Source organism: Psittacula echo (assembly GCF_963264785.1).
Source record: "Psittacula echo genome assembly, chromosome: 4".
NCBI classification, from domain to species: domain Eukaryota; kingdom Metazoa; phylum Chordata; class Aves; order Psittaciformes; family Psittacidae; genus Psittacula; species Psittacula echo.
In genome coordinates, this window is record NC_137738.1 from 122,124,206 (window position 1) to 122,140,477 (window position 16,272).

Here is a 16,272-nt window from a genome sequence, read left to right on the forward strand (position 1 = left end):
GTCTTTATCATGTCTGTCTGCTTTTTTTTCCCCTAAATATTCTTCTAAAGCCTCTGACAGAAGCGCTTTTCCTTTCCCAAAGGTGCATAGCCATCTGTGGCCTCGGAGTGTGGATATGTGAAGAGCTGACACAGTGCACAAACCACCCCCAAGTGAAGGAAGCAATCAATGTCATAGGTGTGACACTGAAGGTACTGCTGTGACAGCCTCTACTCGACAGCATCATGTAAAAGCGTAGTTTCACTTGATAAGTAGTTGCTGATTACGTGGAGCCCAGTCTGCTGGTTTGTTGTTCCATTGCTTAAAGCCCCAACAGGATGCTGCTGAGCAAACCACAGCCTGGGGCTTTCTGCAGGCTGTAGTGAGACGGCATTAACTGTCCTCAGGAAGGTATCTGCCAGTTCTGAACTTTTGCCTGTCATTAGCAGCTCCTTATCTTCAGGGAGCATGGTTCTGAGTCTGTGCATGGTTCTTCAGTGGGGCCCTTGGCAGGGTCATAGAATCCCAGCCTGGTTTGGGTGGGAGGGACCTTAAAGCTCCTCCAGCTCCAACCCCGGCCACGGGCAGGGACCCCTTCCACTGGAGCAGCTTGCTCCAAGCCCCTGTGTCCAACCTGGCCTTGAACACTGCCAGGGATGGGGCAGCCACAGCTTCTCTGGGCACCCTGGGCCAGCACCTCAGCACCCTCACAGGGAAGAGCTTCTGCCTAAGAGCTCAGCTCAGTCTCCCCTGTTCTGGCAGGTTCAAGCCATTCCCCTTGGCCTGTCCCTACAGGCCCTTGTCCCAAGCCCCTCTCCAGGTTTCCTGCAGCCCCTTTAGGCACTGGAGCTGCTCTAAGGTCTCCCCTTCAGGAGCCTTCTCTTCTCCAGGCTGCCCCAGCCCAGCTCTCTCAGCCTGGCTCCAGAGCAGAGCTGCTCCAGCCCTCGCAGCATCTCCATGGCCTCCTCTGCACTCGCTCCAACAGCTCCACGTCCCTCTTGTGTCCTATAGAACAGTTCAAGACACTTGCAGAACCAGCCTGTGATTCTGTACCTAAAGACCCTTCCCACCACAGGCCAAGTTAAGATCACACAGATAAGGTCACACCTGGCTTATCCCGGTGCAGACAATGTGCTGTTGCAACATCACCAGTTTTTTATGGTTATATGGATGCACAATAATTTAAAATACAGGAAAACTGAAGGAAATACACCTGGATATTTTATGTGGATATTTATATTCTAATCTCCTCTTCTCTTCCAGTTCTCTAATAAACTGGTAGCTCAGGTAGCCTGTGATGTTCTTCAGCTGCTGGTTTCTTACTGGCAAAAGCTTCAGAAGTACGAATCCTCCCTGTCCAGAAAGATCGCTGAGGTGAGACAGGTTCTTTCAAGTGTTTGTGTGGAAATCATGGGCAAAGTTGTCTTCATTCCCTCATTCCTTGCCCGAGCTGCTCTAACTGTGGCTTTATGTTCGCTTTGTCTCTCTACAACTCTTGGTCCTAGAACCAGTGTGCTTCTCTTATCTGTAGCGATATATTTCCAAAAGGCTCGGTAAAACTTTGTAGTCTCCCTTGGACATTGATTTATAAGGGCAGTGAGATGCTCCTGAGAGAATTTAACCTCTCTCATGCCCTGTTCCAATGAAGTTCATGCTCTGTCTTTATACTGAAAGAAGTGAGATGTCTTTATGAAATTCTGCTCCAATGTAGATCCTCGTGGCCACTATTGCCTTCCTCTTGCCAAGCGCTGAATACTCCTCAGTGGAAGCAGATAAAAAGGTACGTTGACTGGAAAGAGCAGCCTCTGTCCCTTCTGTGTGCTATTGGAGATGGTTATTGAATTAAATTGCTTTAAGTTTGGATGAATTTAATAGAATATACCTAAATTCTGTGTTATATGATTTTATTCAGTTCATAGTTTCATTACTGCTCTGCCTGTTGGATTGGTGTATGGCACTGCCCATGAAAATGCTGCTGGAGCCAGTGTCTGCTGGTGCTCTTGAAGATCCACATGCATCCAAAGCTCCTTTACTGGACTACATTTACAGAGTGAGTCTGAGGAATGAATGGGATTCTCTCACAGATCCTCTTGGGCACAGAAGCATTTTTAACAAAGTCCTGAATTCTCACAGTGAGCAGAAGTTGTCCAAATGAGAAGTGCAGAATGCAAAGCACCGTGATGGTGAGATCAGAGAGCTAGAACAGACACAGGATGGTGAGGAGAGAAAGGCAAAATGCTTAAAACAGTGAGCCCCGGCAATAATCTTTGCAGAAGTATTTCAGTGACTTGACCTGGGCTGTTAAGATACAAAGAGTCCTGCAGGGAGCTGTTCAGTACAGAATCAGTGCTGATGAAGAGTGTTCTTTTGAAAACAGTATTTAGACGTGAGCGTCCTTTGTAGCATGTCCTGGCTCTCACCATGTAAAGCTGGCAGTGAACGTGTGTAAGGGGGTGCTGCGGTGTCCCCATTATTGCTCCTCAGCCCATGCCTGTGTGCTGCAGGTTCTGCACTGCTGTGTGAATGGCTCCAGCACCTACACCCAGCAGAGCCACTACGTGCTCAGCCTGGCAGACCTCTCCTCCAGCGACTACGACCCGTTCCTGCCGCTGGGCAACGTGAGGAGCTCGGAGCCAGCCCAGTGCCACTCCTCCACAGACCTGGGCAACCTGCTCACTGTCGCCGAGGGTAAGAGCTCAGTGTGGTGAGGCCCTGCACGTCAGCCCTCAGCAGCTGGGGAATGGAGCTTCCCAGGGGACAGCTCTTCCTGGAAAACGTGCTGTTTCCTTTGGGTTTGTGCGTGTACTTCTAGTTTTAACAGAAATGTTAAAAACATTAAAATATCGTTTTAATGTCACAAAGATGCTGCGAGGGCTGGAGCAGCTCTGCTCTGGAGCCAGGCTGAGAGAGCTGGGCTGGGGCAGCCTGGAGAAGAGAAGGCTCCTGAAGGGGAGACCTGAGAGCAGCTCCAGTGCCTAAAGGGGCTGCAGGAAACCTGGAGAGGGGCTTGGGACAAGGGCCTGTAGGGACAGGCCAAGGGGAATGGCTTGAACCTGCCAGAACAGGGGAGACTGAGCTGAGCTCTTAGGCAGAAGCTCTTCCCTGTGAGGGTGCTGAGGCGCTGGCCCAGGGTGCCCAGAGAAGCTGTGGCTGCCCCATCCCTGGCAGTGTTCAAGGCCAGGTTGGACACAGGGGCTTGGAGCAAGCTGCTCCAGTGGAAGGGGTCCCTGCCCGTGGCAGGGGTTGGAGCTGGGTGAGTTTTAAGGCCCCTTCCAGCCCAAATCATCCTGTGATTCTCTAACAACTAAGGCAAGCTTCTCCAATAGGAACAGAAACGTGCCGATGCTGTGTTTGAATTGCTCCTGCTGCTCCCATCCATCTGTGATGTTTTCATTGTTTTAGAAAAAAGGAGGAGGAATTTAGAGCTGATCCCTCTGACGGCGCGGATGGTCATGACTCACCTGGTGAATCACCTGAGCCACTACCCGCTCAGCGGAGGCCCTGCCATCCTGCACAGCCTCCTCAGCGAGAACCACGACAACTCCTATGTGGAGTCCTCCGAGCTGTCCTCGGAAGTCTTCCGGAGCCCCAACCTGCAGCTCTTTGTGTTCAATGACAGTACTCTTATATCCTACCTCCAAATCCCCACGGAGAAGACGGACACTGAGCCACCAGCAGCCCCCTCGGACGTCAGGGTAATAGTCAGAGATATCTCAGGGAAGTACTCTTGGGATGGCAGGATACTGTACGGGCCTCTGGAGGGCTGCCTCCCGCAGCAGAGCCCAGCGAGCGCGCTGGTTGTCTCCAGCAACCCCCAGCACCACTTCATTTCCCAGAAAGACCTTTCTCAGGTGGAAGAGGGAGAAGATGCCCTGGACCAGCTGCTGGAGAGGATTGGTACCACCAGTCCCGAGTGCCTCCTGCATCCCCAGCGGAAGCTGAACGAGCCGGCGCCGCCACCCCTTGGCATGAGCTGCGAGCAGGAGCATGCACTCACCGAGGCGCTGACAAGGCAGAGCGCCCAGGAGGAGCAGTGCATCCTCCAGTGCAGCTCAGACCTCAGCATGAGGGTGGCCCACCAAGAAGAACCACGTCCTGTTGAGCCACAGGCTTCCTTCTATTTCTGTCGGCTCTTGCTAAACGACTTGGGAATGAACTCCTGGGATAGAAGGTAGGAAGAGAGGATTCAGAGCATGTTTATGGTCCTCTTCTCACTTCTACCCCCAAACATGTGCACACTTAAATTGAGAACTACACAGCTGGGTGGTGGTCAGAGCAGGATTTTGAACTTCTGCATGTACCTGGTTCAGTGATTCTTTTAAATAAGCATTTGTAGATTGCTTATAGTAAGAGTAATGACAAACCCCCATTTGCATCGTGCTGATTTGATTCCCTTCTCTTGGTATTTGAATGAGGAAATGCTGTGTCTGTGCTGTGCTGCGTTTTCCTTCAACTCCTGTTTTACATATTCATAGGAAGAGCTTTCACCTTCTGAAGAAGAATTCAAAGCTGCTGCGAGAACTGAAGAACCTGGATTCCCGCCAGTGGTAGGCAAATGGTTACTGCCTGCACCATTGGGAAGGGGAGCATTTCCCAAGGAACAGTGGGAAGTCACCAAACCCAAGCTTCTGTATTGCTTATTCTAGCATGTGCTAGCAATATGAATATCTGTATGGAAAAGGGATGGCTTGTTTCTGGGGGTTCTGGAGTGTGGATGGACAAGCTCTCTTCACTGGCACCAGATACACAGCATTCCCAGTCAGTAGCAGATCCCAAGACACAACAACCTGTTTCCTGTTCTCGTTAGCTGAGCAGGGAGGAAGAATCTCCAGACACCTTGTGGCCTTGGCTCAGCTCACACAAAGGACTGTTTCCTGCAGGGCGAGCCCTGTGTCAGGGGCAGCAGTCGAAGGGGTGATCTCCATAGAAGTACTCTGAAGCCAGGCAGTGGCAGAGCAGAGTGCTGCATATTGTGTTTGATTCTTCATTACATGACATGCAGCCCTTGGGAAACTGGAGTATTGAAGAGTCCTGGTTTTCTGCTATCCCAAGGATTTCCATACCAAACCCACCCAGGTTGTTTTCAAAGCAGGCAACTGTCCCTGTTGACCATGTACAGCTCAGCCCAGGCTCTGGAAGTCAATAATGGTTTTTCTTTCTCGTACATCATCAGCCTGTAATTAAAATCCTGTAGGTCACATTAAGCTCCCGTTAACACCTGGGCCAGCACCTCCTTGCAGGGCTGCACAGATGTATGTGATTAACCCTCTAATTGGGACCTGGTCACCAGTTCTGCTGCTGCTGCACTCAGCTCTGCTCTCGGCTGCGGCACCTGCACTGTGGTCATGGGGAAAGCACCGGGGAAAACCTACTTCTGCAGCTGGAAGTGAGGGATGTATTTGTGTGCAGGGAAGGGAGGGACGTGCAGAGCCAACGGGGGTCACCTGCTCATTGCTTTTGAGTGCAGGTGGTCTAAAAAATAACTCTGAGCTATAGCTTGTGTAAGTTTTGTTTCTTGTATCCCATTGCAGCCGGGAGACCCACAAGATTGCAGTGTTCTACATTGCAGAGGGGCAAGAGGACAAGTGCTCCATCCTGTCCAATGCAAGGGGAAGCCAGGCCTATGAAGATTTTGTTGCTGGACTGGGCTGGGAGGTAATAATAGTCACGAATTTAGGCAAGCTTACATACTGGAAACCAAGGGCTTAGATCACTGCGTGGTTTGTAATTCTTTGCTGGGGGGGGGAAGGTAAATTTAATGCACACTGATGTTTAGCAGTACTTAAAAGATCACCTCCTTAGCAGAGTGCTGTAAATCCCCATGCTGCTCCTGCACAAATGCATCCTCCCTGTCTCTGAGGGACCCACGCTGCTGCAGGGGACACTTCTGCTTTCTGCATCTTGGAGAGCTGGAGCATGACTTTACCTTCATTTTACCTCCTCTTAACTCCCCACATGGTCAGGCCACGTACGCAGCCACAGGAGAGCTTTACAAAGAGCAGACACAGTTGTGTTCAGTTTGCACTGTTGAAATGGTGTGCCAGGGACCTGACTGCCATGAATGCTTCTGGGTTTTGGATATAGGGAGTAACTGTGTTCATGCTTAAGGATTTAAGTGACACAAGGTCTGCAGGGGAAGGTGGCATCCTCAGTGATGCAGCTGGGAAAACAAACAAGTTTTTGGACACAGGCTTGTCTTCAGAGGGACATTTCTTCTAAATAATCTTCTAGAATAGTTTCTTCTGAGCTTTTTCTTCTTGTACCAATGTCCACTTTGTTCTGCAGCTTTCCTGGTGGCTTGTATTTGCTCTGCACTTCAGTTGCTTCTCAGGGTGTGTGCTTGGAGTGGGCTTGCTAAGCCTGCACAGCCCCTAGAGCAGCTGCTCATGACAATGCTGCTGCTTCCTGGCTGTGTTTGCTGGAAGGGAGGCAAAAAGCCACGGAGATAATGACTGGGGCCTAGTTAAGAGGTGGTTACTGTTAGTAAAGGTCAGATACAGGAATAGGCAACAGACAGCTCTAACTAATGCAAAGATCACAGACCCATAGGGGAAGGCTTCTCTTTCTCTGGGGTGGCTGCAGAATCATAAAGGGGTAGATTGACCGGGGCTTGAGATATAAAGAAGTACTGATGATTGATCAGTCTCTTCACATCCCTTCTCATTCTGCCTTTCCATGGATCAGGTTGATCTGTCCACGCACGGGGGGTTCATGGGTGGCCTGCAGCGCAACGGCAGCACAGGACAGACAGCACCCTACTATGCTACCTCCACCGTGGAGATCATTTTCCATGTGTCCACAAGAATGCCTTCAGATTCAGATGATTCACTCACCAAAAAGGTAAATCACTTCCTGGGTATTTCAGAACAGTGTCTGCAGTTTCTCTGTGCTTAAATCAAAGTTTAAACTGGAAGCAGATTGTGCTGCTTGGTCCTCACAGGCCATCTTTGCTGTGCCACATGGTGCTCTGCAGCTACATTATCTGCATTAAATGGCATCTAAATTCTGGATTCTGAAACACAATTAACATTTCCATGGTAGCCTCAATGCCACCATTAGCAATAATATTAGCAATAATTTCATTTGTATGTTGTCTGCCTGCCAAAACTGTTGTAGTTTGGTAGAACAAAACAACCAAATGCAGCATAATAAAACCTTACAGATGAATCATCCAGCGTGGAACGGGGAAGAAAAGAAGTGAAAGAGAAGTGACAAGCCTAGTACTGAAGGCAGCCAGCTGATATGGAAAGCCATTATCCAGTTATTCACAATTCTGACAAGCAGACTCTGCTTCAAAGATGGCCAGAACCCAGCCCAAAATTTTGTTGGTATCAGTGCTTAATCATTTGTCCTCCCTAACAAGGAGTGATGTGAGATTATGGTGCTTGCCAACTGCTGCTCAGAGTCAAAGAAGATTTTAGGTGCATACCATATCTTTGCCTTTTTAATTAGGATTGGCAACTTGTCCTACATAGGTTGTTAATGTGTGTTAATAATGCTGCTACAGCCATCCAGTCTGCCATGTGATGCTATTGTGCTCTGAAAATCATCCATAACTATGTCATTGGGTGATTGCATTTGTCCACTTGGTTTCAAAATAACATGTGTTTTTCCTCAAAATCAAAAGGTGGGATTTCTGATCGCTGGAGCTGAAGCCTCACCCAGCATTGAAGAGTTAACCAGGTCCTTGCATTTCTTATTGTGCTATCTGGCATTTAAGACAAAAGTCAACAAAATGACATGTTCCTCTTCATGAATGCAGCTCATTAGCTTCATATTAGTGGATTTACATGGCTATGGGAAAAATGCAGGCTGAGTACTTCAGGACGGAGAAGTAGGGCTGTGGCTCATGTGAAGAGGCTGTACGGTCTCTGTCACTTCACTAAGGTAGGACCATCTGTATTTTATTGTTCCTGGCCAGTATTTATCCAGCTGCTAGTTAAAAACTCCAGTGATGAATGCTTTCCAGTTTCCCTAGGCAACATATTCCCATGCTCCACGAGAACATTTCTTGTAGCATCTACTTTGCTCCAATTTAAGCCCTTTATTTTTACCCTGTTCCACACGGATATTTGGAACAGATTATTTTGCAGCAGAGTTGCTCATGTTTGGGAGCTGCTGCTATGTCTCCTTCTTCCTACTCAAATTGTGTTCATTTACTCTAATCTTAGCTCCTGGGTTTTGTGGAAATACTGTCTCGCTGTTGAGTAATACGTCACCAGGGAGAGGAGAGAGCACAGTCTGACAGAGCTACCACAAGGGGAAAAATGGGGTTTAATTGCAAACAGTCTATTTTACTGGTTCTCCTAATTCCCACCCACATTAGGGATTAACACAGACATTGAGAGAGTCTGGTTATTCTGTTTAATTGTCTTCCCTCTGTGGGCTTTAGGGGAATTTCTTCTTTGTTAGAAACAAAAAGCAAAAGCAGTTTGTAGTTGCCAGTCCCCAAGTCTTGAAGTGCTGGGAAACCAGCCCAGCTCCAGTACCTACTATCCACAGAAAACAAGCAAAGTAATTGCTCTGAGACTTAAAATCTGCTGTAGGGATCAAACTGCGTGTCCTGTAAAGAAGGACAAAGCTCTGAGCAATCCCATGGACCTGAGGAGCTGGTGGGCTGGACCAGAGGACTTCCAGAAGGCTTTTTGAAAGGAATAATCTTCTGTGCTTGTGCACGGAACAGTTCTGGTTGATTTGTGGCAGCTCTTGCATAAGCAAGTGTGTGTTCCTGTGCAAATCAGCATAGACTTCTTACCAAACTTGGCAGACCTGCAGGTAAGGGTGGAGGCAGGATGTGCTTCAGAAGCACTGGAAGATTTCTGGACGATTGATAGGTCTCCTAGTTCTTTGAAGACGCTGAGGGATGAACTCGCCTGCCTTCAAGACCAGCATTTTGAGCATGAGCATATCCAAACCATCTCTAAAGACAGCATTAAACCTACTGGGGTTCATATAACCCAATAAACATGTTCATTTCTAGAAATTTCTGTTGTAAACCTTAGCTGCAGAGGCCCTGTACTGCAGTATAGAAAGACAGCTACATCGATGCTTTAGCAGCACAGTTCCTCAGGCCACAGAAGTCCCATGTTGATTTTGGCAGCCTTTGCCTGTGCAGAGCACAACCGGCGTGTGTTTGAGGAGAAGCAAGTGCCTGCTGTGACATACTCTGAAGCAAGAGGAAAATGTATGTGCTCCCCCCACTGTCCATGCTGCCCTTGTGCATCCTGCAGTACCTGGTTAACATTGTGATCAGATGCAGCCGAGATCACAGCGGCTCTGCAGGTCATCACCAGCACTTTAATAGTTCTACTTGCACAGCGAGTGCTGGGCTTGGCTCCCGCCTCAGGTTGTTGGGGCAGTGTGTCCAGGTCAGCAACATCATTTCGTGTTTATTTCTTCTTCCCAATAATGCTCCCTTTTCATAGCAGTGTGTCAAAGGAAGGCAGATTCCAGTGTCACCCGGTCCCTGCTCCATGTCAGTGTTTGCTGTGCTGGAGCACAGCACAGTGGGCACGGAGGACACTGTTACTGAAGCAGAAAATCAGATGTTGCCAGTCAGGATGCAATGGGGGCCACAACGTTTTTCTTGCCTTCCCCTGCTTCTATCAGGCAGGGCTGTGCATGGATAGTGTGTGGGACTCGAGCCCCTTATCTCTGAGATCTTGATGCTGTTTCTGTGGGCTCTCCTGTGCTTGTTTTGCCTGCAGACAGGCAGCAGGAACTCAGCGCCTGGCTCTCGGGCTTGGGCTGAACAGAACAGAAGGGTTTACCACCTGCTGGCCCGGGAGCTGAGGCAGAGGCCGGATCCTCTGCGATGCGGAATGAAGCAGATGCAGTAATTTTACTTAAATATGTTATTATGGCTCTTTACTGCACACAAGAGGAACAATTCATTGCGGGTTTGAATTCACAAGAATAAGTACACTTCTACTGAGGGTGAGCGTGGCCCCTTGTTGTGTAGTGCAGTTGTGATTTGCAGTTTGTATTCTTTTAGTTGAAGTAAATGCTGACAGATTATATTGCTTACTTGGGGAAGGAAAAAAAGGCAGAAAAAACCCTCTCCAAATAAGTCTGAGCCCTGAAAAAAATGTTTCTTAGCGGAATAATCAAAACTCAGCAGGTATCTGCTGCTGTGGGGTTCTGCAGCATTGGCTCTGAACTGGTTTTTAACCTGGCTGTCTTGTGGCAAAGTGAAGATCAATCATAGTAGCAGCATCCTGCCTGAATTGTGCTGAAAGGCTTAAAACCGAGCTGCAGCAGTTGTGAGTGCTTTATTCCATCCCCATTGTCATAGCAGAACTTTTCAATTCAGAAATCTGGTTGCAACCCCATACTGAACTCTTGCTCCTTTGCTGCAGAAATTTGTTAGCTGGAGCTAGATTCGATTTTTAGCAGCTAATCTAACTGCTGTAGGGGTTTGCAAAGTGGGGACAGAGCTGTGCTATTGGATTTGTCCAATTCATTTGACTCCAGGACTATAATTGCACTTATGTCTTACAAGGCTTTTATAGCCTAGGGCTGGCGAGCAGCAGAAAAACAAATTGGCAGTGATACAGTAAGAGTGAAAGGGAATGAAAGGCACACATTATCAGTCTCCAGGCAGCACTGTTCTGGCAGGAAGTTTCTTGGTTAATTTACAAATAAAACTTAGATTTTCGGATGCGTACGCTGTCAGCAGACAATGGGGATGTCAGCCCCCACTGGTACTTAGCAAAAGTAGCAGCCGTGCCTTCCCCAAAGCAGGAATTCTTCAGTCAAACAGACGACTCGTCTCTGGAGCCAGCTGGCTGTGTAATGCAATTAGCGGGGAAAGGAGGTCAGGCCATGAGGTGTGTGCCGTGACCAGCGCCGCGCCAGCAGCGCCGTGCCTGCGGGCGGGGGCAGCCCCGCCGCGCTCCGCGCAGCCGGCGGCGCTCGGCGAGCAACCGGACAGCTCCCGGTGCTCGGTGACCTCCCGAGGAGCTCTCTCTCAGCGCGCTCCCAGTGCTCGGTGAGCTCCCGGCACGGCAGCCGGCTGCGCTGCCCCCGCCGTGTTACCGCTGAGCGGGCGCCGAGCAGAGCTCATCCGCGGCCGCGCCGCGCACGGCAGCAGCGGTACCCACCGGCTCGCAGGCGCTGCGCGCTGCAGGGTCAGCGAGCCCTGGCCATGGCTGTGCCTGAGCTGGGAACGTCCGTGTTTTGTTCCTGTACATGCGGCTGAGACCCCGAGTGCTGCCAGCGCGCTCCCGAGGAGCAATTGCGGGTTGGGGAGCTGCCTTCCTGGCACATCTGTCCGGGCCCTTCAAGTCAGCAATAAACTGTGGAAAGTCTGAGTGCCTGCGGCTGAGCTGCTCTTTGGGTTTTGCTTTAACACAGATCTTGTTTCCTGGCTGCTGTGGGACCCTCTTTAACATAGTTTTTATTTCTCCTCTGACCCTGCCCCTCGTGGAGGACATGGCCGGGGCCTCTGCCTCCAAACACCACCTCTGCGCTGCTTCGGGCCCCCAGGCAAAGCTCGCTTCTGTCCTGCAGGGCGCAGACTCTGGCCCGCAGCTCGCTGTGAGGGAGCAGGGCAGCAGAACAGCAGCTGGGCTGTTGTCACTGATAACATTATTACAGTGCTTTTTATCAGTGGCCTTTCAAGAGCAAATAATTTTTATTAATACCAGTTTCATATTTGTAGCATTATACCTTATACATGTGAGGGTTAAAGACTTGTGACTTGGAAACAGTGGCAGTAGTTTGAGCTTTGCAATGCGTTACAGCCTGCCATGAGGACTGTAGCAAAGGCAGGAATTTATTATCATACGATGTTGGCAAGATTTGAGCCACAAATCGCTCCCTGTCTCAAACACAGCAGCATCAGTTGATCTGACTTCTGTTCACTGAATTTTGTTCTCTTGGATGTGGGATAAGTGCAAAGTGTTTTGGGTTTCTTCAGCATGAAGAGTGTTTGATTGTTAGCAGGACAGTTCCTTGTGGTGTACAAAGGGTCTCTGAAGCAGTGTTTGGACAAAGTGTGATCACTGGTTTATAGCAGTATGTGGTGTTTGTTGCTCTGGAAGCAGAGGTGAGGCAGTGCAGAGCCTTTCCTTCACAGGTTGTTTTGGGGAAGAGCTGTGTTAGCTCAGGAATTGCCACATGCAACCCGATAATTGCATCACCTTTAGAGTTCAGTTTCTGTGTTCATTTGTTGGGCTTTCTAAAGCAGAGCTTGCTAAATGTGGGCTTCCTCTGTGTTGTGAAGCCCGTGCCAGAGCTCTGTGTAATATTGGGCACAGCCTGGTACACTGCAGGCGCTGCCTGCTCTGAATACAGCTGGCTCCCCGCTCAGCTCCCATGGAACACCACAGCCTGGCTTCAGCTGGGACAGAACAGCCTGGCCATGCTCCGGGCTCCTCCGCACTAAAATCTGTTGTTGCCACACAGATCTCGGGGGTTTTAACAGTAAACTTCAGGTCTGGCTTTTGGGTGCTTTTCAGGTGACACGGCTGCATCAGCTCACAGAAGGGAAGTCCGGGTCTGGTTGTACGTGTGAATTCCTGCTGAGGTTGGTGTGTGCCAGGCTGCACCGTGGTACTGTCAGCATTGGTGTTGTGTGGGTGCTGCTTTGTTTTACTGAGCAAGTAAGAAAATAGAAGAGACTCACAGAAATGAGGATGACTGAGAACAGCAACTTGTGTAGATGGTTGTACATGGAAGAAGCTTTAGGAATAGCATTTAGTGATTTTGTAAGACAAAAAGTGTGTATTTTCTTCAGGCAGATCTAAAAATTTCTTTTATTTACACTGATGGGTAAAACACCACTCTTTGTCTGCTGGTTCATTTAAATTAAACTGGGAATCTGGGTCACTCTGCAAACTTGGCTTTATTCTACTCCACTAGAGTATGAGCTGTAGGGCAGGTTGGTGGCTGTACCTGATTCTCACAACGTGTCACAGCTTTGCCATGTTTCTCTCCCAGGGAGGGTACAGTTTCCCCCGGTGTATAGCAGTAGAAGGCTGTACTTCTAAAGGCAGTCGGTGGATGGGGGAGCTCGCTGGTAGGGTAGGGCTGATGCAAGGCGGGTGGGGATTTGCTCCCTTATTTACCAGGGAAAATCACTACTTTTTTTTCCTTTCCTCTTTCCTCCCCCCGCCCAGAGGCAGTGAAGAGCTGGGCCCGTTTGGCTGCTTTGTCAGGGCTATTGTGCACATTGTTCAGGGGCTAGCACTGAACTGTGTGTGTCTGGAGGGGAGGGGGGTGCTTTTAAGCTGTAAGTGGGACTTAAATTCTCTTTCTGCTCTGGGCTGGCATTCTGCGTGTGGATTAAATTTTAACTTTAAAGCTTACAGTTGAAACTATTGTGCGTGGCTTGTACACGATTGCCAAACACTCGCTGCCATCTGTTAGATCACCTCCAGTCCCTCCAGTAACAAAGCAGACCCGCGGCTTTCAGATGCGTTCCCTACGTCACATTTAGCATTATCCTTATTTTATGTAACTCGGCTCCAGATAACAAGGTAACTGCCACAGTGTTTGCCACTCACCTCTAATTCACGGTGCCCAGCTATTTTCCAACAAAAAGTCCTTCCCAAAGCCAGCAAGGGGCTATCTGCAATGTAATAAACCAGGAATAGTGGTTGGTGACGGGGTTTCTGGACATCCCGGGTTGAGGCATTGCATCTTTCTGTGACAGCCACCTTCTTGTGGCTGCACTATGATGTTCCGTGGGGTAATGGTTAGTTCTGGTAGTTCAGATTTCCATGTGAAGTGATTGTAGGTGATGCACATTTACATCTCACACTAATGGTTGGTTTGGTAATTACTTAATTAGCCATCACCAGCGATGCCTTCAGAAGGGAGCAAATTCTTTAGCTCATCTTTTCATGAGCGACTGGACAAAACCAATATTTTCACTTTTTCTGTAATGAAATATTTCTACTATTGAGCATTGTAATTCAATTTGTAAGCCGTGACCCCTCATAAACTGTTGTTATCACTCTGATTAATAAAGAGCCAATTTGCTGTTGCAGCTTCGTCACTTGGGAAATGATGAGGTTCACATCGTCTGGTCTGAGCACACCAGGAACTACCGCAGAGGCATTATTCCCACAGACTTTGGAGATGTTCTAATTGTTATTTACCCCATGAAGAATCACATGTTTTTCATAGAGATAATGAAGAAACCAGAGGTATGTTTTGATTGATTTACTGCATCTCTCCTATGTGTTATGCAAAGGACCAGTTGTTGCTTAAATAAAGCTTGGTGCTTTGGGTTTGTTTTACCAGCAAATACGAAGTACAGTTCCTCCATCTCAGTTTAAAAGTATGCTGAGCAATGAGCTTTTATCTTAAACCTGGAATTATTAATAGTGATGGAGATGGCTGCTAGTTCATGTTACAGTCATACTTGGCACTTAAAGAAATGTTCCAGCATTCTCAACCCATAGGAGCTATTGTACAATAAGAACAGTGCTTAAAGTCATTGTGAATTTCCACTATGAGGCAATAACAGCAAAATAATCAAGACATAAGTTCCTTATTTGCTCTGAGTTCACCCCATACAGCTTGGTTACTGCTGTACGTGTGGTACCATGTGTAACCTCACAATCTGACTCAGTGGGACGATGCAGATACTGGGTATCCTTACATCAGATTTGGTGTTTTCTGTTCAAATAATTGTTAATGCAGCCACATTTTAGACACATTTTGGAAAGAATGAACTTTTTTCTTTGCCAAATGTTGGGTGTGTAGGTGCATCTGTCCATATATAGAGAAAAAAAGCTACTTTAATGCTTGTCTGGTACATTCTGGATGCAAAAATGTATATAAAATATGCTTTATGAAAGCAATCAGTGTGATCAATCCCATTTCCTTTATATGAGGGACAATATTATTCAAGAGAATAACCAGCTGTGGATAAATGCCTACATCAGGTATGTATTTACCAGCTGGTATTTTTTGGGTTGTGAATGATGGAGTTGTTATCTATTGATATTATATATTAGATTATATTATATATTGATGGAGTTATCATGTATTAACAGCCAGTGGTTTGCCAGTGCATGTTTCAAACTTGAAAATGGTTTCTATATTGAAATAGTGGGGCTTTCCCTACACTTGAGTTTGAGCTCTGCAATGTACTTTTGGGGAGTTTTAGCTTTTTGTGTTCCATCAAGAACATCAGGACTTGGCGTTACGAACGCGCTCGGTAATTCTGGGGAGCAGTGGAGAAAAGCCATGTCATCTTCCATATTAGTCAAAAACACCCACCGGGCAGAGAGAAGAATAGCTAACTGGAAATTTAGTGTTATCCCTACATTTAAAGTACAAACCATTACAATGTAATAAAATTAATCCAGACATTTCCAGGGCAAGTGTGGCTGACCTTTTGTTCACCAGCCACTGACCCCAGGGTGAATGAGAGAGGCTTGCAGAGAGAAATGTCTGTTGTTTGGCTTCGGTCCCTGGTATTTAAATTGCATTCCCTAATCAAATGAAAAGGCTGTCCTCTCTATCAGGTTACAGAATCCATGGCAACATTTGGCCTTTTATATACATAATGTTAGCCTTTTTGTTTGCATCTAAGCAGAGACACCTGGAGCAATGTTAACATTAACCGATTTAGCATTAATAGCTTCATTATAGAAGAATTTCTGATCAGATAGCTGTTACTTTTGTTATATTGCCTCAGCTTGTATTGTTTTCATTTTTTATCTCCCTGCTTGGCAACCGGGCAATGATTTGCAAATTTTTTTTGTCTTGATTAATTAAGCAATATAATTATCAGGAGCCGGGATGCAGTCTTTGCCCGACAAAGCTGCTGGGGGAAGACAATAGTAAGTCTGTTAGTGTGAATGCATTCCACGCGTCACAGATGCATGAGGATATTCTGAACAATGAGACGAAAAGCTGCCTGCAAAAGGGGACAAAGAATGCCAGGCAGACTCTACACGCGGCACATACCGCCAGGGACATGCTGCGGGTTCCCTGGGACACAGATGCCTCGTTAGATTGCAGCTAGTCAGCAGAGATTAATTCTCAGCCATTTGGTACAATAATTTCCCCATTCCCCACTCCTTTAACTAGTGCTGCTCGCTGGAGAGGGGCAGCCTTTGTGCTCAAAAGGTTTATTTAACCTTGCCTACTTTTACTGCGGGCAGCGGAAATGGGGATTTTTCTCCGGGAGGTTGTAATGAAGCAGGTGTTTGCAAGGGGCTGAATATTAATTTTTGCCTCGTGGAGAACCCGCGCTGACATTTGGGTGCTCGAGGAAGGGGACGTTTCCCTTCCCTCTCTTTTCATTGAGTCCTGTCAAAGCCAAATGTGGGT

At 47.8% G+C, this 16,272-nt stretch overlaps 1 protein-coding gene across 1 annotated transcript in view; it reads left to right on the forward strand.

Moving 5' to 3' along the window:
- The window catches only part of RALGAPA2 (Ral GTPase activating protein catalytic subunit alpha 2), a gene marked incomplete at its 3' end in the record, with an annotated part of 116,770 nt that overhangs the window by 57,933 nt on the left and 42,565 nt on the right, over positions 1–16,272 (forward strand). The window contains exons 28-37 of the mRNA XM_080615981.1: positions 83–191; positions 1,243–1,353; positions 1,691–1,759; positions 1,892–2,029; positions 2,484–2,667; positions 3,382–4,150; positions 4,455–4,526; positions 5,511–5,634; positions 6,664–6,819; positions 13,974–14,132. Coding sequence (XP_080472107.1) covers positions 83–191; positions 1,243–1,353; positions 1,691–1,759; positions 1,892–2,029; positions 2,484–2,667; positions 3,382–4,150; positions 4,455–4,526; positions 5,511–5,634; positions 6,664–6,819; positions 13,974–14,132 — 1,891 coding nt within the window. The remainder of the gene's footprint in view (positions 1–82; positions 192–1,242; positions 1,354–1,690; positions 1,760–1,891; positions 2,030–2,483; positions 2,668–3,381; positions 4,151–4,454; positions 4,527–5,510; positions 5,635–6,663; positions 6,820–13,973; positions 14,133–16,272) is intronic.